The 23,741-nt window shown below is 36.6% G+C and overlaps 1 protein-coding gene across 1 annotated transcript; it reads left to right on the top strand.

Moving 5' to 3' along the window:
* LOC108347512 (protein transport protein SEC23) lies at positions 1-20,346 on the top strand. The gene is made up of 12 exons (XM_017586797.2): positions 1-932; positions 1,614-1,787; positions 2,387-2,548; positions 4,055-4,197; positions 6,062-6,137; positions 6,215-6,390; positions 6,488-6,569; positions 9,352-9,429; positions 13,009-13,170; positions 13,267-13,530; positions 14,084-14,188; positions 20,043-20,346. The coding sequence occupies exons 1-12, from the start codon at positions 201-203 to the stop codon at positions 20,181-20,183; spliced, it is 2,295 nt and encodes a 764-aa protein (XP_017442286.1). The 5' UTR covers positions 1-200; the 3' UTR covers positions 20,184-20,346.
* The last annotated feature ends 3,395 nt before the right edge of the window (positions 20,347-23,741 follow it).

The raw sequence follows: 23,741 nt of genomic DNA, 5'->3' as shown, positions 1-23,741 counted from the left end.
TGGTCAGTACAAACTGTGCATTAACCAACCAATCAAAAGTCACCATTGGGTCTCTGTTTTGATTCAATATTGAATGCATGCTTATTTCTTTCACTGATACTGTGATCAAAGCCGTTTGAGTGGGAGCGACAGAGACACGCCGTAACCACCAGGATCGCTTTCTCGTGTTCCTTCTCTTTCCTCTCATCGATCCTCTCACCATGGCCGAATTCTTGGATCTCGAATCCCAAGACGGCGTGCGCATGCCCTGGAACGTGATCCCAGGAACCAAGCAAGACGCCCTAAACTGCGTCGTTCCGGTCTCCGTTGTCTACACTCCCATAAAGCAATTCCCCTCCATGCCAGTCCTCAATTACACGCCTCTCCGATGCCGCACGTGCCGCTCCGTTCTCAATCCCTTCTGCATCGTCGACTTCGCCGCCAAGATCTGGATCTGTCCCTTCTGCTTCCAGCGCAACCACTTTCCCCCTCACTACGCCTCAATATCTGACGAATCCCTCCCGGCCGAGCTTTTCCCGCAGTACACCACCGTCGAGTATAACTCCGACGCTTCGTCCGCTGCCTCCCCCGCCGTACCACCCGTTTTCCTCTTCGTCGTTGACACCTGCGTCATCGAGGAGGAGATTGGATTCCTGCGCTCCGCGCTCGCGCAGGCCGTCGAGCTCCTCCCCGAGAATTCGCTCGTTGGGCTCATCACCTTCGGGACGTTCGTGCATGTTCACGAGTTAGGGTTTGGTGCGTTGCCGAAGACGTACGTCTTCAAGGGATCGAAGGATGTCACCAAGGACCAGCTCCTCGAACAGATGAGCTTCTTCGCCAAGAAGCCCCGCCCGGCCGTTGGTGTGGTTGCCGGGGCGCGCGACGGGCTGTCCGCGGACAGCATTTCGCGGTTCCTCGTACCGGCGTCCGAGTGCGAGTTCACAATCAATTCGGTAATGGTTGTTGATTTGGAGTATGTTTGGTGTTAATTTCTGTGTGCGCACGGGTGCTACTCTTCATTTGGGAATGCCTGTTGAATGCCTTTGGCAGTGGAATGAAATGAATTCGGATTGCGTATATTTGGTGTTTATTTTGCGTGTATGTGTGTGTGCACTCTTTGCGCTCTCAATTCGGTTATGTTTGTTTAGTGTCTCTTGTAGTGGAATGAAATGAATTTATGGAAGTGTTTTTTGTCACCTGCACGGTGTTTTTTTTGAAATTTCAGACACATGTGGCTGATCCAGCTGCAATTGCAAATGTCATGTGGTGGCAGACACTCCAAACACCTTGACATTGTGGTCAAAACTGTGTTCATAGACTGTTTTAAGGTGCTGGCCTCTGGTGTTAATTTGTGTGTATAGTCTATTTTCAATTTGGGAATGTTTGTTGAGTGTCTCTTGTAGTGGAATGAAATGCACTTGGTGTGTGTATAATTGTTTTCTGTGCTAAATTGTGTGAACACTCCACCCTCAATATGGTAATGTCTGTTAAGTTTCCCTTGTAGCGGAGTGGAATGAATTTGAGTGTTTTCTGTGTTAACTTTTGTGTTGAGTGTTTCTTGTAGTGAAATGAAATGATTTTGGAGTGTATTTTGTGTTAGCTTATGGGCGGTATACTTGTGGTTTGGTCGGCAGGTTTTGGAGGAGCTGCAGAAAGATCCTTGGGCGGTGCCCGCAGATCAGAGAGCAACTCGGTGTACCAGCACAGCTCTGAGTATCGCAGCAAGTTTGTTAGGGGCATGTGTCCCTGGTTCTGCTGCGAGAATAATGGCATTTATTGGTGGACCGGCTACTGAAGGACCTGCTCCTGTAAGAGCCTCTTATGCAACTTATGTAGTTATATATAAGTTTGTCAATGTGTTATTTATCGTTGTAGTGGTGCATGTAGCAAAATTTGAGTTCTATAATTAGTTAGTGTTGTGGGTTATTAGAGTGAACATTAATAAGTGAAGCCTGTGTGATCAATGGAGTGTTTAGGCTGGTAGTAAAGGAACCTTTTCAGCAAGAAATTGTGGAGGTTAATAATTATACTTGAAGTTTAGGCTTCAAAGATTCCTTAGGATGATATTTCAGACATAGGTTTTTCTTATCATGACTGTATTTTTGAAGGAACTCTATTATGACATCTTTTAGTAAAATTGAGTGTTGTAGTTTCCCCCCTCCTCTTTAGTATCTAAACACAAATATTTAGCTTTGAATGCATTTGCTATGTTGGCATTTTCTAATTGGCATGTACAATGGATCTTGGTGTTTTGAATGCCTGCATCAGAGTAATGTATTTAACTTGGAGTCCATTTTGTTGACCTTGTAAAATGGAGTTTGCATCATAGGCTATAATGAATTCCATTTTACTTTATTGGTTGATGACATTCAGCTGATTCTCTCTTATGAACTATTGTATATTTCAGATTGTATCCAAACAACTTTCTGAACCCATTCGATCCCACAAGGATCTGGATAAAGATTCTGTGCCACATTACCATAAATGCGTGAAATTCTATGATGGACTTGCGAAGCAGCTTGTACATCAAGGACATGTACTAGATCTCTTTGCTTGTGCTCTTGATCAGGTAATGTTCACTTTTATCAAGTGATCTTTTTTTGGTCTGTACACAGAAGTTTACATGTGTATAAGTTAACTGCTGTTTGTCTCTGTTTCCCCCTAAAGAACCTTCACTGTTAAGTTTTTACCAAACTTAGAATATTTAAACAACAATCTAACTTCCAAGTATCCATTGTAATCAAGAGTTTGTGACAATGCTATAACTTGTAATTTACTTCTTCCCATTCTTTAATATATTTAGTTTTCCAAAGTGGCGGATGCAGAAGATTTTGCTTTATGTCAAAGCTTCATGCTATAACCTCCTTGCATCTTTTTATTTGATAATAATTGTTGAGTTCAAACTTTTTTTGAACATAAAATATAAGTGTTGTTCTCAAACAAATACTCCAAATAGGAGCAAAAGATCCGTGCTGCATATGAATTTAGTCTCTTTACTTCTATTTCTGCCAAAACCACCTATAAAGTCTGGATACTACATGGGCTTGATATCAAATAAATATTGGGACACAACAATTTGTCGAAATTTAATATTGTGATAAGTTATTGGTACATAAAAGATATTGATAAAGAGATATTGATCCTTTCTTATTAATTCATAACTGTGAAGATCACAATTCAGAAATTGACATTTGGGACTGTTAACCAAAAAAGTACTCTCTGTCCATGTCATAACAATTTTTGGCTAAGTGTTCTATATTAATATAAACATCTTGGTATAACTCAAACAAGTATTGAGACTCAATGCAAAAGCCTAGAATTAGGAGCATTGCTAAATTACCGGCTACAATTTTTTTAGCATTTGCTATTGATATTTATTTGTGCTTAGACGAGAAAAAATTCTCTGGAAATGTCTTTTACACCAGTCCACTCATTTTATATTATTGTTTAGAACTAACTAGAATCAGTAAACAACGACAATGTTATTTTTTTGGCATTAACAAAAGAGAATATGTTGAGTGTCTCATGTAGTGAAACATAGAGTATAATGATTATACTTATATTTTTTTCCCACAAACATATCTTTTTTTTACCAAGTTTCTTTCTCTTCCCCTGATTTCTTACTTTTTATGAGTATTCTTAATCTGTCTTGCCTGAAATCTTCTCTTCTATTTTTATTTGTTAGATCTAATTATATGAAAAATAATTTTTTCAATCATTATTTTTAAATGAAGGTGGATGATACTTTGAGGCAGTCCTTCCAATGAGACATAATTCTAGTGCCTCTCACCATTAATAATTAGACTGTCCAAATTCATAATTCCTGTACTCTGAAATCCCTGGTTTGTTTATGGGTAAAATAAAAAATAGTTGATAATTTTGTGACCTGCTATCTGATTTCATTTCTGGTCAAGTTATGTGATGCTAAGCTTTATACTTTTAGTTGGACTATATTGGCTGACAAAAGCGTTATTATTTCTGTAGATGTTTGACATTTTTGTTTGTGGTTGTTTTGCTTGGTACAATTTTTACGTATGAAAAATATTAAATTTCTTGTGTATACTTTATTCTCCAGGTAGGAATTGCTGAACTTAAAACTGCTGTTGAAAGGACTGGAGGCCTTGTTGTACTTGCTGAAAGTTTTGGTCATTCGGTATTCAAGGATTCACTTAAGCGTGTTTTCCAATCGGATGATTATGATTTGGGTCTATCTTCAAAGTAAGTCTTATTTTTTTCATTTTCTTTCTCTGATGTGTGGATTTTCCTTATTTGCTATTGAAGAGCCCACATAGACTAGAGATATGACCAAATAATAATGTATAAATGGGTTTAAACCTCACCTTGTTAAATTAGTTTTGTGAGGTTGAATTAGTCTTTAATTTAACTTTCTTAAGATGATAATAGAGTTATTCAAAGCCTATCTTAGTCAAGCTTGTTGGGTCTTGTGTCACCTGCCATTGGGTTCCCCAAGTTCCACACTTGAAGTATCTAGTCCATAGTGTTAGGGAGTGTATTGAAGAGCCCACATTAATTAGCAATAAAGGCGAATTATAGCATATAAGTGGATGAAAATCTCATTTTACAGGTTGATTTTATGAGGTTGAGTTAGGTTTAAATTTTACTTTCTTAAGATGGTATTAGAGCCTATCCTAGACTTAAATATTTTTTGTATGTTTAATGCTTGGAATAATATAAAAATAAAGGTGATGAAAAAAACGAAAAAGAAAAAGAATGACTAAGAAAATATTATGACTGTTGTGGATAGAGTACTACGACCGTTACAGTTGTATATATTAGTTGAATGTTATATTTGAGGTTTGGTTTAGAAAAAAGAGGTAGTGTGGGATTTGGGACGTGATGTCTTATTCAGCATGGGTAATTAAGTCTTCTAGCGGATCAAGGTTTAACCCAAAGGACAATGCAAATTCATAAAACATGATTATTAGCTGTACACCAATAAGCAACAACACTGTTAACTTTTGAGCACATTTTTCATTTTGAATTGCTGACACTTTTCAAACACGTATTTTAAATGTATCTAAACGTATCCGTGTCAGATACATCCTAGACACGGATACGCTGGCTTGATGAATGTATCCTAGCATCACAGCATTGGATATATTAGTGGTGGTGTAATACAATATCATTACCTAAAACTACTATTAGTACTAATACTTTGGTCAAGCATTAGTACTACTAGCCTCGGAGCCATCCAATTCATATATCTTTTAATACTCTCTTACAAGTTTAACTTGGTCTGTGGTAGTCTATCTTTCTAACATAAAAGGAATAACAGTGAAGGAGTTGATCAACACTTTTAGCTTTACCGAATCCCTAATTATATTATTTTGGTAATCAGCATGTTCTTGGCTGCTGACTTGTTGATTCAATCAGCTCCATTCTTTTATATATTAGAAGAACCAAGCTTTGACACCAATCTAGTGCTGGATAATAGACCATAAACTATGAAGCTCGGACATGGTTCACAAATGGTGTGCCCCTGTGTCTAACACGTATCAGATACCGACACAACACTCCTAATAGGACATGTATCGTAGAAGTGTCCAATTTGAAAGACATTTTGTTTGTCTCTGACATAATTTTGACAGGTTCCAACACAATGTTAACAAGGGAAAATACAATGATTTTCTGAAAACCCATATACTTGTAAACTTATTGCATAAATTTGTATTATGATTATAGAAATGAGGAACAAATCTTATATGATCACTACTTTTCACTTTTTGGATATTATAGACTTATTAAGTTCATTTTTGTATTAGATGACAATATGTTTAGATTATTATATTTAACTAAGCTTGTTTATAGATGATTTTGAGAATATAGATATTGGTTGTTAAATTAAATGATTTAATATATAGATCCGTGTCCCTATGTTTTACATTTTGAAGACTGCATGAGTCGAAGTGTCTGTGTCGTGTCTTCCATGACCTTACTGCAAATGTATATCGTTCCCATTTATAACATATATTAAACTCTTAACAGTTAGTATAGATGGTTCTGATTGTCATGTGTTGCTTTATATATTGACTCATTTCTTATTTAACTTTATTTTTTGCAGTGGAATATTTGAGATAAACTGCTCGAAGGACTTGAAAATCCAGGGTATTATTGGCCCTTGTGCATCTCTTGAAAAGGTATGTCTAGAATGTCTCACCTCTTTTCTACTACTTACCTCCACAACATAGATGCTTATACCTATCTATATCTGCAGAAAGGCCCATTATGCTCAGATGTTGTTATTGGTCAAGGGGGTACAAGTGCGTGGAAGATGTGTGGCCTCGACAAATCTACATCATTGTGCCTATTTTTTGATGTTGTGAGGAAGGAAAGTCCTGATGCAGCCATTCAGGCCACAAGCAATCAATTTTACTTCCAATTCTTGACTTAGTATGAACACCGTCTCTATCCTCCTTTGAGTAATGTTTTGTCTGTTATGGTAACGTACTTGAAATATTTCTCACTCATCACAGATGTTTTGCTTCAGTTATCAGAATAACAAAGGGCAGATGAGATTACGGGTTACGACACTGTCACGTAGATGGATTGCTGGACCCGAAAGTATACAGGTAAGGTTTTATCTGCAACCTTTTGATTCGTTATACCTGCAAAACAAAGCCTTTGTTCACCCTTTCTACCACTATATTCCTTCCCTTGCTTAGCTTCCTTGTTGGAAGCTTTTGGTTTTGGGTAATTTGTTTAGCTGATTGGTAAGTGCCAAGTCTAGGCTTTGGAGCTGAAGTGAAGTTAAGACAGTTGTTCAATAGGTTGGTATTTAGGAAGTAGGTTGCTTCTTTTTATGATATGCAATTGGGTTGCTGTGCTCCTTTCATCTGAAATATTGGCCATATATATATGTATATATGTTAGTAGAAATAAGTTGGTCTGTACAGTTTATATAGTCATCATATATAAGTCAATATGTGCACTTGTAGGTTTTATTAATGAGTTAGTCAGTACATCTGTCAGTTTTGTTGTAAGCAATGTCTATAAATACGTTTCTGTATTCATATTTTCAGTGTTATGTGATAATAAAATTTTCAGTTCATTGTCTCTGATTCTCTCTTCAGTTTTGTTGATCTAAGAATATATATATATATATATATATATATATATATATATATATATATTCAATACATCTGTCAGTTTTGTTGTAAATGGACTTATCACAGTTCTTGTATGAGGGAGAGGCCATGATAAAGTTATCTGATTTTGTTACTTTGAGGTCACGCAGAATCTAATCATCAAAATAGCCTCTAGGTTATGGGAGTTAATCTGGGGTACATATAGTCACCCTAGACCCAACAATGTGGATACCTCATGCATCGGTCACCATTTTTAGTTTACTGCTACACAAAGATGAGGGGTTATTTATGGCTTTTTTTAGTGTTTGGGCTTAGGGCTTAACCTTACCCTTCGAAATTGGCTTGCAAGGTGTGGGCTCTTAAGTTCTTGGAGTACATGTCTCGGTGGCCCCACACTGACATTTTATTTAGCCTTTTTAGTCAACCCCTCTGTAGGTAGTCCTTTGAGAGATACTATGACCTAGAGGTGACCACCTAAGACGGGCTTCAAACTCATCCTTAATTACTAGGGGCTATGGGCTTGTGTAAGAATAATTATTAAATTTATGTATTTTAGAGTAATTATTAAGTCTAAAGTAGGGAGTAGTGTGTTGGGAACTATTTCCAGCTGTACCTATGAGTCTAGAGCAACCTATGAGTTGTACCTAGTTTTTTACCCAGGAAGTCTAGTGTAGGCCTTTGATCTTTCATCTTTCCATTGTATCACTTTCTCATCATTATAAATAGAAGATCATAAGAAGAGTCTTTTAAGCTCTTTTAAACCAATTCAAGGCATCTAAAATAGATCCACCTATCTCTGTTTTTAATATTCATATGGTGTCAGAATCATGAATTTGAGTCTTTCCTAGCGAGATTTATTGTTTATTGGATCTATCATACAACCCGTTATTGGGTCGCTATCGGAGTATCCATTAATGTCTAGTTTCATACTTATGTATATAGCTCGACGTGAGGGGTGTATTGGAGATCCCACATCAACTAGAGAAATAAGGCATGTTTATATCATATAAATGGGTGCAAATCTCATCTACAAACCAGTTTTGTAAGGTTGGGTTAGGTTTAAAGTTCACTTCTTAACATAGTATCAAAGCAGGTGGTTTGAGTTTTTTCTAGCACTATATTTGCTGTTGGCGGCAGCCAGCAGTGGCTGTCGGCTGGAGTCAGAATTTTGTCTTGAATTGGACTCATCCTTCATGACTAGGGGCTATGGGCTTGGAACAGTGCAGTACAATTGGCCCAACAACAAATCTAGGATAGATTCTGGTATAATTTTAGAATTTGGACTTAGGGTCTATCTAAAGCCCAAAAAATTAACTTGTAAGGTGGGGATTGTGGAAGTCTTTTAAGCACTATTTAATTCATATCACTATTCAATTTGAGATTAATACATACTGCCCCTTCAATCCTGCAATTAAGGTAGCCCAAAGAAGCTACTGCTAAGGTGTATTATGTGCATGTGTTATAGATGATGTGAGCTTAATTTAAGCCCCCAGAAGGGGTGAGCATTAACCAACTCATTTTAAGGAATACTATGACCGAATGCTAAGATGATGTGCGATCCTGACACATTCCTTGCTCCTGGAATTGTATATTTGGAGCATAAAGTTTTTTAGATTGGATATTTTAATTCATATCACTATTCAATTTGAGATTAATACATACTGCCCCTTCAATCCTGCAATTAAGGTAGCCCAAAGAAGCTACTGCTAAGGTGTATTATGTCCATGTGTTATAGATGGTGTGAGCTTAATTTAAGTCCCCCAGAAGGGGTGAGCATTAACCAACTCATTTAAAGGAATACTATGACCGAATGCTAAGATGATGTGCGATCCTGACACATTCCTTGCTCCTGGTATCCCATTATCAAGGTCGGGTTAGTGTTGATACCTTGTCCAATTCCATGTTATAATTAACTGCGCTTACCTCTAAAAGCTAACTTGACATGAGGTAGGTGTATTGCTCAAGACATTTGTACAATACTTTTGCCATATATCTAGTAAATGTGGGGTCTTCTATGTCTATTATGTGGGATAACCATGCTCAAGCCATTTGTAGAATACTTTTGCCATATTATCTAGTAAATGCATGGTCTTCAATGTCTATTTTGTGTGGGATAACCAGTGCTTTTGGTTGTTCAATGTTGCATGGGATAATTTTTCAAGTAACTTGAGTACTCTATTTCTTTCTTGATGTTATAGAAAAATCATTTGGTTGTTATTTTATGAAAGATTTCAGTGTTTCTATAACAATTATGTCTAAATTGTAGGACTTGATTGCTGGATTTGACCAAGAAGCAGCTGCGATAGTCATGGCTCGTCAAGTCTCTTTCAAAATGGAAACAGAGGTGAGTGCTGGATGTTTTTTTTTTCCCACTTTTTTTATAATAAAGACTACCAACTCTAATTCATTAACAGAAAGAGTAGCAACTTCAAGAACTGCAGCCCCTTTACATGGATTTTGTTCATCTCCACCAATATCGCACATTCTTCTTTCATTGTCTTTATAACTATTACACTTTTTTGATGGGGGGCGAAGCTTTGTGTGTATTTGTTAGGTTTCTAGATAGAGGAAACCAGGAAAACGAATGCAATTCCCAAACTCACTGATTAAACCTTGTATTATTGATTCTAGGAAACAAGTGCAGCATGAGGGCATCCAAGGGACAATTTTCCCTTCAAACAGGATGTCAAAGATCTTTCCAACAATTCTACAAAACATCCAAAAGTCCCCCGAATACAAGGACGCCCCAACTATATTTAGAAAAACTCACTCATCCTGGCAACCTGACTAACAACTACTTTTTAATGTTTCCTCCTAACATACGCATTACATATCCTATCACTATTAAAATTAAATCTTCAGTTCTTTTTTGGATTAATCCTGTTTCTTTTCATAAAGTGAATAAATTAATATATGCTTCAGTTTCTCTTATAACGAGAAGACAATGATGCCTTCTTTAGGATTAAGCCTACTCTTATTTATTGGACTTGGGTACGACCCAATATGTGCCATAAAAGTACGCATATGTACCCTAGTTAAGTACCTATTTGTTTTTGTAAAATATTTTTGGCACGTAACTACCCAATGAGTATGTTCATATATGTACCGGTATGGATACAACATGATTTTAGGAGTATCTATGCTTCTTATTTGGTCATTAACTTGTAAATTTCATTAGTCACCCATGATAATAGAGTCCTCCAGTGAGTGAATTAGTCACATGGATTCATTCACCAAATGTTTTGTCTCTTTCAGCACTGTATGCAGAGTTTGATTAGAATCAATCTGTACCCAATGAGTATTGGGTTCATGTATGTATGGGTTCATGTGTACCGATATGGATACAACATGATTTTAGGAGTATCTATCCTTCTTAGTTGGTCATTAACTTATAAATTTCAGTAGTCACCCATGATAATAGAGTCCTCCAGTAAGTGAATTAGTCACATGGATTCATTCAAATGCTTTGTCTCTTTCAGCACTGTATGCAGAGTTTGATGAGAATCAATCTTAGTACATGAATACCCAGTGGACCCGTTGTCCATTGGTGAAACCCTTTTTCTAGAAACTGTATTCCTTCTCTCATTTCCAGTCTGTCTCTTGTTATTGACTGTGGCCCTATTCCAATTGCGTTTTGTTTTTCCTATCAAGGTGCTTTTCCAGCACTATTCCTAACTGACCTCTTATTCTATGATTTTTCTTGCCTCCAAATAGGACCAACATTGTTATCCCTGGGAGTTCCGTGTTCATGTGAGCTGTGATGTGCTTCTATCCACATCTAGGCTGTGACTTTCTCCTCACTGCAATTCAGCTGCAGTTCATTTTTTTTCTGGCCTTTTTGCTAATAATTCCACCAAACTCATTTTTGCTTGCTTGAGCCTGATCTGTATTCCTGGTCCATCCTTTTGGTGTGAACCAGCCAAATCATCTAGTGATTGTGAACCTCTTCTCTGATTCTTCTTCCTTGGTTACTGTCAAAACCGTGCTTCTTATTATGTATTAGGAAGTTTTCTTTTTGTTTATTCTTGCTATAATTTTATTCTTTATTACAGTTGTATCTTGCTGTTAATACTAGGATTATGTATTTAGAAATAATCCCATAATCACTGGGATTTTGTGTTTTAGAATTTACTGTTTATATTTCCTAAAATAACCAGGAGGCTCGTGTATTTATAGGTACAATGGCCTCATTATTAAAAAACAGAAGAAATATATTATTCTTTCAAATTTGAGAGTTATGTCTCACTTGGGCGCATTCCCATTCCCAAGCCCAAAGTCCTAGAATTCTATTCCCACAGGTCCAAACTGAAAGAATGCTTCGGTGAGGAAAGTCAGGAAATACTTAGAGCAGAGAGAAATAGGAAGATAATATTGTTTCCTTATAGGGGAGGGGGAATATTCTGGGGTTGTACAATTTTCTTTTCTTGTTATGCATTGCATTGGGCTAGGGAATTTCCTCCATATCAGGGAGCTTATGCTCTCATTTTTCTTTACTGAACTTTCCCTTTAATTCAATTACACTATCTCCTTCTTGGACAGGAATTGATCTTATCATTTGGTCTCATAGCAGCATGGTAGTTGAATCGAGATACAAATTATGTATCGGGTAGCTCATATTTTGAATCATGAATCGTTTTGTATGGTTAATCGTAAGATTCATAAACATTAAAAAATGTTCTTCCCCTTCCTAAACATTAAAAAACGTTCATATATTCATATTTCATCCTCTTCCTCTCCAAGATCTATATCACGCAGTCAATTTCTTCCTCATCTACCATGGATTTTCCATTTTTATTGGTCTTGGCAGTTAAGTTTCTAGGATCTATATTAGAAAAAGAAAACCAAATAAATTTTAGTTCTAGTTTGTTGAACTTTCAAGTTCTAACTTCTAAAAATTCTAAATAGAAATATTTACCTATATTCCTTCTTTTGCCTGAAGCTCCCTCTTCAACATCAAAACACTCCTGTACATCCATCTATGAGGAATCAATAGTAAAACAATGATTTTCTTTTTCAGTGATCCATTCATCATCGAATTCAATATCCAACAAACTTATGTGATCATAAGTTTCCCCCTTCTCTTCTCTACTCTTTTGTCTCATCTCAAGTTCAAATTTTTTGTCATAGTTATATCTGATACAATACAAAATAAGTTGATGTGAAAAAAGAAGATAGTGCTACTTAGTAGGACAAATTTGGATTTAATTAGCTTACCCAGGATTGAGATAATAGGCTGCTGCACAGAGAGGTCTGTGTTGTTTTAAATTCCACCTAATGCCAATAATTTTCCACACTTTTTTAGACCTTGTTTTTAGCTTTTGGAAATTTTCATTAATTTTCTCCTTAGCTCTATCTATCCATTGATTCATAAATATATGGCATGGCTGGTTTTGCATCCCCATCAAGCCTCAACACTTTTACAAGTGGAATCACACATTTTAGGCAATATGTGATTGATCTCCAAAATCTGCCATCATTCACCAGATTCATCACTTGCTTAGCCTCAGTTTTAGTTGCATATGTACTATTAGCCCATTCCTCTGAAGCAAAACATTGATCTAAGAGCATTCTTATGTTGCTTAATACAATTTAATGTAAGATAAAAAGTTACAAATTAAGAACCCATGTGTGCCTATATATGTAAGTACTGATTTTCTTTGCATTGCCAATGGCATGGGGTTTCCTTTGCTTCTTTAATGAAAAAGAATGAAGATGCAGAGCCAATTGAAAAATCCATCATACTCTTGTGTATTGTTGAAAAGTCCAATAACAAATGATCAATAGTCTCAGAGTACTCTTTCCCGCATGACACACCCGTAGTTGTGAGAACTGAGAACCTGCTCATCTCTTTCTCACTGATCTGCTTATGTGGTTTTGCTCTTTTATGTTGTCATGTTTTGTAATGATGTAATTTTGGAATCAGGCTGAATTTGATCCTATCAGATGGTTGGACAAGGCATTGATAAATGTGTGTTCCCGATTTGGGGAATTTCAGAAGGACACACCATCTTCTTTCAGTTTGTCTCCCAGGTTGTCAATATTCCCACAATTTATGTTTCATTTCCGACGCTCTCAATTTGTTCAGGTACTGTAGTGTTGGATTTTTGTAAGTTTGTGATATTTGGTGCACCAATGTTTGTACTTAAGTGTTTACCTATTTCCCTAATTATATTTATCACAGGTCTTTAACAACAGCCCAGACGAGACTGCTTACTTTAGAATGATACTGAACCGTGAAAATGTTGCTAATTCTGTTGTCATGGTTCAGCCTTCATTGATTTCTTATTCATTCCATTCTGGTCCGGAACCAGCACTTCTTGATGTTGCTGCCATTGCGGCTGATAAGATCCTCCTTTTGGATTCATTTTTCACTGTTGTTATTTTTCATGGTTCAACAATTGCTCAGTGGCGTAAGGCTGGATATCATAATGAACCGGAACATCAGGTATTCTTTGATCATATTATTGTTAATCTGAGAATAATTATTCTATTTAGTTTTGATCTGAGGTTTTTGTTGGGGAATTACAATATCCAACTCACTGTCAGTATTTTTTTTTAATTTCAGTGTTGGGAAAAATATTGTATATTATGGGCTTTTATAGATCATATTGATTTAAAATTAAATTCAGTAAGGGGCTTGGGCTTGCTGCTAAGTTTATTTTCAGGTATAGGGCTATATTTTTAGCTACTACAAAGTTTTAGCAAATCTGGCTGTTGCTTGGCTGCAGTTAGGCATCCGTTTTATAATACATGGGCTTCATTTTATTTTCTGAATTTTATCATTCTTGTATTAATTGTTTGGTGAGAAGTCCATGCTATGGCCTGTGTTATATCAAGTCAACCTGGTAATTTGAATTGGTATTTGGACACCTTTACCAGGTCTTAGTAAGCTTCTATCAGTGTTTTCTTGATGTCATAATGTCTAGAACTGCACTAAATCACCAATGTTCTTACCTTGACATTGAGAATTTATTTGAGTAAGTCGCTATATTTTTCAGGCATTTGCTCAATTTCTACGAGCTCCTCATGATGATGCAGATTTAATAATAAAGGAGAGGTTTCCTGTACCTCGCCTGGTCATTTGTGATCAGCATGGCTCTCAGGTTACTTTCTATTATTTTTTGCCATTGATCACCTTATAGTACAATAATTGGCTGGCTTTCTTGCTGCTACCGTTTGTTTTTCATTACTGCTAATTAGTCACCCCTTTCATTGTTTGTTAATAACCATGCTGTCATTACAGAATTATTGTTCTGAATTTTTTTTCTTTTAATTTTGTTTCTTGTATTTCACTCAGCACTTGTATGCATGTACACCGGCTAAGAACTCCAAGTATCCTCAATATTTTGTCATTCTCCCTGAGATTTCATCTGGATAGGGCCTCTGACTTTGCCATTTCATCCTTTCATTAGTGATTTTAAAGTTCATGGTAGTATTTTGCAATGCTACCCAGATTGCATGAATATCACAAGTTGCCACTATCTGAAATAAATTACTTTTTGCAATACTTACATGTTATGTTTATCCAATTAATGACATTTAATATAGGTTTCTGAGGACAAGACGGGTGAACCACAGACAGGGTTTACCCACTATCCGAACTGTATGAAAAAACCATATCTATTATCAGTCTCATTACCCGCTGGATATCCGTAATAAAGATATCCGCAATAAAAGAATCTGTGGATTTTTTTCAACCTACCCGCCAGATATCCACAATAAAAAAATCTGTGGATGTTTAAATATTATTTCGGTAATCCTTGTGCATGTGGGTTTCCTTGAGATCCGTTGGCAATGAATAAAGAAAATGAATTTACATGTCAGTTTCATTTTAAAAGGTTCTCCTTCTCCCTATAGATTGTTTATGTATGATAAGACTTAAGATTGAAACTGTAAAATAATTCTAGAGGGCTTGATTGATCCCTCTCACAATCTTCTATTTATAAGAATAAATTGATACACAAATACATGATAAATAGGGTAACCCTAGACACAATATAATCATGATAAATAGGGTAATCCTAGACATAATATAATCATGATAAATAGGGTAACCCTTGACACACTATAATGATGATAAAATAGGATAAATATCCTAACACTCCCCCTCAAGCTGGAGCATACAAATTGTATGTACCAAGCTTGGAACAAATAAACTCAATCCGAGGACCCCTTAATGACTTGGTCAATACATCTGCGAGTTGATCGTTTGACCCAATAAACTCAGTACATATTTCTTTGGTCAACAACTTTTCACGAACAAAATGACAATCAATTTCTATATGTTTAGTCCTCTCGTGAAACACTGGATTTGATGCAATGTGGAGAGCAGCTTGATTGTCGCAATACATCTTCATAGTATGGATGTCACAAAATTTAACCTCTTGAAGGAATTGTTTCACCCATATAAGTTCACATGTTAGTGATGCCATTGCCCTATACTCGGCTTCCGCGGTTGATCGAGCTACTACATTCTGTTTCTTACTTTTCCATGAAATAATGTTTCCTCCCAGAAAAACACAATATCCTGTTGTAGACCGTCTATCAATAGGTGAACCTGCCCAATCTGCATCACAATACCCAGAGACATGAATGCTTCCTTTATCTTCATATAACAATCCTTGCCCGGGAGCCTTCTTTACATACCTTAGAATGCGAATGAGAGCATTCCAATGGTCAATACATGGAGCCTGCATGAACTGACTAACCACTCCAACTGCAAAGGATAGATCTGGCCTTGTAATAGTGAGATAAATCAGTTTGCCAACTAGCCTCCTATACCTCTCTGGATCGGAGAATAATTCACCTTCTTCTGTCCTTAATTTCTGGTTTGGGTCCATGGGACTGTCTACCGGTCTACAATCAATCATGCCTGTTTCTTGTAATATATCAAGAGCATACTTCCTTTGGGAGATTACAACTCCATCTTTTGATTGCGCTACTTCAATGCCTAAGAAATATTTGAGACTTCCAAGATCCTTGGTTTGAAAATGTCTACACAAGTACTCTTTTAGTTGAGATATTCCAACAGCATCATTTCCTGTAATGACAATATCATCAACATATACTATTAAGTAAACACATTTCCCGAGAGAAGAATGACAATAAAAAACTGAATGGTCTGCTTCACTGCGTTTTAGCCCAAATTTTTGAACAATGGAGCTAAACTTTCCAAACCAAGCACGTGGGGATTGCTTGAGGCCATATAGAGATCGATGCAATTTGCATACCATACCAGACTCCCCCTGAGCAACAAACCCTGGAGGTTGCTCCATATAAACTTCTTCCTCAAGATCACCATGTAGGAAGGCATTCTTGATATCCAATTGATGAAGTGGCCAGTGACGAATGGCTGCCATGGCAAAGAAGAGACGAATAGTAGTCATCTTGGCTACAGGAGAGAAAGTGTCACAATAATCAAGACCATAAACCTGAGTGTAACCTTTTGCAACAAGCCGAGCTTTGAGCCGATCAATTTCACCATCAGGGCCAACTTTAACTGCATACACCCATCGACAACCAACCGCCTTTTTTCCTGGGGGAAGGGGCACCAGCTCCCAAGTATTACTGTGGTCAAGAGCCTGCATTTCTGCAATCATAGCTTGTCGCCATCCAGGATGATCAAGTGCTTCTTTCACATTCTTGGGTATAACAATAGAGGACACTGAGGATAAAAGAGAAAAATAGGAGGGCGACAATCGATGATAGCTTAGAAAATTATAAATGGGATGAGGGTTCCGAGTGGAACGAGTACCTTTTCTGAGGGCAATAGGCCATGCTGAATCATTTGCACCAGGAGGCGTGGGAGGAGGTGACGAGGGAGAAGAATCTGAAGTAGGAGATTCACCATTGTCTTGGGGAGGTGGACTATCCATTGGGGCCCTGTGTGGGATGATCTCAGTATGTGGAGAAACAGGTGTAGAAGGATTGTGATCATGACTGGGAATGACAGAGACAGTGGAGCTATTTGACTCAACCATTGGAATAGGAAGGACCTGCTGGAGGATAGAAACATCCTGAACAGATGGAGAGAAGTAAGGAGTCTGTTCAAAGAATGTGACATTGGCAGACATGTAATACTTCTTAGTTTCAGGAGAGTAACACCGATATCCTTTTTGAAGTCGAGAATAGCCTAAGAAGACACATTTGAGAGCGCGAGCGGAGAGTTTGTCTAGACCTGGAGACATGTCATGAACAAAACATACACAGCCAAACACTCGGGGAGATGTATGAAAGAGAGGATCATTAGGAAACAAAATGGAGAAAGGGACTTTATTATCAAGAGAGGAGGAGGGCATCCTATTAATAAGATAACATGCAGTTAAGATGGCATCCCCCCAGTGATGGACAGGAATATGGGCACCAAGCAAAAGGGTACGAGCAGTTTCAACCAAGTGTCTATTTTTTCGTTCTGCTATACCATTTTGCTGTGGTGTATGAGGACAAGTAGACTGATGTAAGATACCATGGGAACTCAAGATGGCAGAAAAGGAGGATGAAAAATACTCTTTGGCATTATCACTTCTTAATATTTTGATTACTTGACCAAATTGATTCTTGATTTCATTCAAAAAGGATGTAAAGATAGCTAACAATTCAGAACGATTTTTCATAAGATAAACCCAAGTACATCTTGAATATTCATCAATAAAGGTAACAAAATAGCTATAACCAAAGGAGGAGATACGACTAGGTCCCCATATATCAGAATGGATGATGGAAAAACTAGAATTACATATTGATTGAGACCTTTTATGAAAGGAAGATCTAACATGTTTTCCTAATTGACATGACTCACATTCTAAGGTTTGGAGACCACTAAGTTCAGGACACATCTTTTTTAATTTGGACAAATGAGGATGGCCAAGTCGATCATGTAGCACTTTAGGATTAAGAGCAGCAACACAAGACACCCTTGGACGAGATCCAAAATGGTATAATCCGCCAGCTTCATATCCTTCTCCAATCTGTCTCCCCGAACCACGCTCCTGTATAACAAAAGATTTATGATCAAAGGTTATTGAACAATTTAACATTTTAGTCAACTGGCTTAAGGAAATTAAATTAAAAGGACAATTAGGGACAAAAAGGACTGAGTTGAGATTGAGGGAGGGAGACAAAGAAACATGACCGACTCCTTTGGAAGAAGTTTTAGATCCATTTGCAAGGGTTATGAAATGAGGTTTTTCTCGAAAGGAAATAGATGAGAACAAAGAGGTATTACCAGAAATGTGATCAGAAGCACCTGAGTCAATTACCCATGAATTTTGACATTCCATAGATTGAGAAACGCAGGCTGTTGATGTATTGGGAGATTGAGATGGTTGTGCCAAGCTGTTAGACTTTAACCTTAAATACTCTTGATATTCATCCTCAGAAAACATAGAAGTAGAGGTTTCAGTTTTCAAAGTGGAAGTTTCAGTCTTCGAAATATTGGCGGTTTTGGAAGGGAAACCATGTAAGGAGTAACAATTCTCTTGAGTATGACCCATCCTTTTACAATATGTGCATTGAGTACGTCCCCGACCTCCTCGTCCTCCTCCTCTAGTGCCACGTCCTCCTCTTCCTCGTGTGGCAACCATGACAGATGGTTCCACTAGTTCATGCGCTTCTTGAGTTTGAGATACCGGGACACGCAGAAGGCGAGTGGTCAATGTTTCCATAGAGGGGACCTCATGACTAGTTAGAAGTTGATCTCTGAGATGATCAAAATCGGGATGTAGGGCACGAAGGATCAACACCATGTAGAATTTGTCTAGTTTCTTTTTTATATCCTCTAATGGATCTACTTCCAAAAACATCCTAAGTTCTTCGACAGCAGATTGGGCTTCAGTCATGAAGGACACCATATCATGGTCTGCCATTTTAAGAGATGCAAGTTTATTCGTAGTGTCATAGAGACGTTGAATATCGTTGGCATAAATGCTTTGGGCTTTCTTCCAAAAGGAGTGACAAGTTTTGAAAGCCCTCAAAGATACAAAAAGTTTGGGTTCCACTGATTGCCATAACAGGGCACACAACTGGAAATCTGCTTGTTTCCACTGATCAGCTTTTTCAGTAGGCACATGGCTTCCATCTCGCTCAAGGTGGTCATAATGCCCTTGGCCAAGGAACCACATTTCAACGGCAGCAGACCATGATAGATAATTTTTTCCATTTAGCTTCTCGGAGGTAATTGATGGACTTCCAGAGAAGGAAAGAGTACTGCCAGACGCCATTTCTGAAGAAGACGAATAGTACTAACGAAGAACAAGAAAACCCTAAGGGTTTAAACGAAGGAAACTTTGACAGTGATGGACGACGGTGGCCGGCAATGGCGGGCGGTGGCCGGCGGTGACAGTGGCCGGACGGTGGCCGGACGGTGGCCGGAGACGGTGGCCGGAGACGGTGGCCGGCGACGGCCGACGGTGGCCGACGGTTGACGGTGGCCGGCGGCGGGCAGCGGCGGGCAGCGGCGGGCAGCGGCGGGCAGCGGCGGGCGACAAAGAACTGTGGCGCCGGACAAATATATATTACGAGACAGAAACCAGAGCGGGATCGACCCGCTCTGATACCAACTTAAGATTGAAACTGTAAAATAATTCTAGAGGGCTTGATTGATCCCTCTCACAATCTTCTATTTATAAGAATAAATTGATACACAAATACATGATAAATAGGGTAACCCTAGACACAATATAATCATGATAAATAGGGTAATCCTAGACATAATATAATCATGATAAATAGGGTAACCCTTGACACACTATAATGATGATAAAATAGGATAAATATCCTAACAATAAGAATAATTCTTATTTATTGGTGAGCTTGAATTTGAATATAGCTGTAATTTAATTGATGTGATTCATATGCGCTGAACTAACTGGAATATGCATACTAGTATTTTTTTTTTCAGTGTGACTAGCTCCATTCGTTTCACAGTAGTTTAAGATGTTTTGTTTGATGTATGTGCAGGCTCGATTTTTACTGGCAAAGTTAAATCCTTCTGCGACTTACAGCACCGAAAATTATAATCCTGGAGGAGATATTATATTCACTGATGATGTTAGCTTTGAGGTCTTCCTGGATCACTTACAAAGATTAGTAGTTCAATAAATTATGACCTTGGAGTTTTTATGTAAAATTTTCTTTTTATTGCTGCCTGTACATTAACATCAATTTAGAATGCTGTTACAATTTCCAATTTTGTGCAAAATGTTGTAATTATTTGGAATCGAGCGTTCAAATCAGTGACACACGAGTAAATCTATTTTCTTTGTAGCTATATATCCAGGTTTGAAGCTTTTCTTTGGTGGCGAAAGTTTCTATGTTCTAGTGAATAACATAAACCTTTTTTTAACATTACACTCTTAGAGACTAAAAGGAGATCAAAGACTGATGATAATGTGTGTATATATATGAACAAAGACTGCATTTGACTCGCTAAAAAGTAAAACAAATTTAGTTGCTACCTGTTTGATTCTAAAATTGGTCATGGAACATAAAGTAACACAAGGAATGAGGGATACTTTGTCAAATTTTACTCTACATGTAGTTAATTTTTTTAGTATTGAGTATATTAGTTTTTAAATTAAGTGTCGAATAAATTATTTAAGCCCATGAAAAGGTAGTTATTTGTATTTCGTTAGTTATTATGTTGACTAGTCCTTTTTTTAAGCGATCTTTGAAACATTTTATATTTTCATTTTGGTATTTCAAGTTATTATTTATCATAGCAAGCATGTAACAAAAATAAAAATAAAAATTAATACATATCGTTCTTTAACACTCTAAATTGTAAGACATGTGATTCAACTTAATGATCACATGAATAACATAACTGACACAGGAAGCAAAAAATACTTACACTAAAGTGTTTAATTTATCAGGCATGCAAAGTTAAAAAAAATGTATTTATTAGGCACTAAAAAATTAGTTGTATATTGAAAATCTGAAACTTATTTAAGCTGACTTTATAGAGAAATGATAGACGTACGGTAATATATGTGTGTACCCAAGTCCAACACCATTAAGTGACATTATTGTAGTAATTCATAAAGCCATCAAAGCATGTATTCGAGGGCACTATAGAATCAACAAGACATGACCAATGGTTTCTTAAATCCATTTTGCAAGTGATATGCACATTTAAAGCACCATACACAACTTAGCCAGATATTTCAACCTTTTTCACCAATCAATTACCTTTCCCAAAACAATGGCGACAACAGTCAACAACAAAAAATAATTTATCCATTCACTTTAGTTGAATTCATGGGAAGGTCATACTCATTTTTAGGTTATTGGGCATAACTTTTTAACCTAATACTAGTCACTTGATCCGTGTGTACGCACATGTTTTTTATTTATTTATTTTTTCACGTAAGGATAACAAAAAGATCAAGTCTGTTGATAGATCGTTCATTTGACTATTTCGTCAGTTTGTTTTTTTACTATTATCTTGGTCATTCCGTCAGCTCATTCATCCTAACCAGTACGATCAATTCGGTGATTCTGACAATCCCGACCATATTGTCAACTTATCCATCCTGGCTAGATCAGCCAACCCATTCATCCTAGCCAGCTCGGCCAGACAGGCCAACTCAACCATTTCATCCATCCAGTCATCCAAGTTAGGCAGGCATGATCGACAAGCTTGTCCAGCCCAGCCATCCAAGCTAGCCCATATAAATCGGTCAGTTCGTCAATCCCAACATTTCATCATCCATCCATCCAATACATCTCGGTCATCCAATCAGTTTGGTCCATCTTGTTCAACTTGGTCACCCCGTCCATCCCGTCAGCCTGTCCATCGTAGTTAGCCCAACCATCCCGTTAGCTTGTCCATCTTGGTCATCCTTGTTAGTTTAGTTGTCACACCAACCCGTCAGCCAAGATATTTTGTCCATTATGGTTGTCCATACCAGAACCTACAAATCAATTAGTCCGTCCATCCTATCCATCCCGACCATTTAGTCAGTCTGATCCATCCTCTCCAACTCTTCCATCCTGGTCATCTCTATTAACCCAGACATCACGCCAGCCTATACATCCTGGTTACCCCGTCATCCCGTCTATCAGACTATCGCAACCATTCCATCCAAACGATAACTATAAACTCATACTATGAAAAGTAAAACTTCCATCCTGGTCATCTCTATCAACCCAGACATCACGTCAGCCCATCCATCCTGGTTATCCCATCAGCCTATCTATCAGACTATCGCAGCCATTCCATCCAAACGATAACTATAAACTCATACTATGAAAAGTAAAACTGAAACTAAGAAGGACAACACAATAGCCCAAAACAACTTCTTTTAGAACAATGAAATGACAAAAAAATGTAGTTGAAGAAGACTTAACCTTTAAATTGATACTCGCCTAAAAAAAAAGTAGAAAAACAAACTTTGAAGAAGATGAAGAAGAAGAAGCTAGGATCGAATAAGAATATGAAGGCATGAAAGTAGTGTAGATTGAAGAGAAAAACAGAGTGAACAATTTATCTAAAAAGAGCAGGAAATTTAAGTGCAAATGACAAATGACTAAAAATCCAAAAAGCTAGACAAGTGTCATCATACCAAATTGAATATATTTAGTAACTTTCTATGGTTTTATTGTTTTAAATATATATTGACACCAATTATTGACAGTAAACAACATGTAATCATATTTGACCACCGATTTAATTAAGAATGTGAACAACATATAATGAAATCTAACTAAGCAAAACATAATTAAAGCGTTCATAATAAGAAATTTACAAATGATGTTAATATTTAATCCAATACACATTGTACTTATTACTTAAACATATTTATCATTATTCTAACCAATAAATTTTATTATTTTTATTAAAAGCTTATTGAATAAAAGTCATTAATTATTTTACTTTAACCAAAATATCATTTGACCTCACATTTATTAATACATGAAGAAAAAATGACAAATATCTACTTCTAAAATTATAATTTTTTTAAGAATTATATATGAAAGAAAAGAATTAGAAATTTAATTAAGAATACTTAAACTTACCATAAACTTGAAAAATTAAATATAAAATAAAAACTGAAACATATTTTAATATTTAAGTTTTTTTTATCAAATTTTAATATTAGACTTTTTATTTTTCTCGTAATTTTTGTCAAAAGTAATAGAAAGGAAAGAAGAAAATAGTGAAAAAAAAGGATTTGAAAAAGTTTAAAAGATACGAAAAATGAAAAAAAATATTTAATGATCGAAGAAATTTGAGAGAAGAATAATATATATATATATATATATATATATATATATATATATATATATATATATATATATATATATATATATATATGATTCAGTAAAGATATTTTGACATCAGGAATTATTAAAAGATAATTTTGTAATTATACTAAAGTCAAAGGATAATACCTACGCAGTTACTAGGTCGTAGTAACTTTTTAAGAGATATAAAAGTATTAATATTCTACTAACTTATACTGTAGGTAACATAATCAATTATAGTTTTAATATGATTAGTTATTGTATAGTAGGATATCTGAGTTAATCGATTGGTAATCTAGGCGACCACTAAGAATAAAATAAAACACATAATGGTGAGTCACTTTACGATTATTCCTCAATGATCATCCACCTACTAGGTAGAATTATCAATCAGGCGATCATATATATATG

This window comes from Vigna angularis, chromosome 9 (assembly GCF_016808095.1).
Source record: "Vigna angularis cultivar LongXiaoDou No.4 chromosome 9, ASM1680809v1, whole genome shotgun sequence".
In the NCBI taxonomy this organism is placed as follows: domain Eukaryota; kingdom Viridiplantae; phylum Streptophyta; class Magnoliopsida; order Fabales; family Fabaceae; genus Vigna; species Vigna angularis.
Note: the sequence above shows the minus strand (reverse complement) of the source record. Positions and strands in the feature narration are given on the sequence as shown.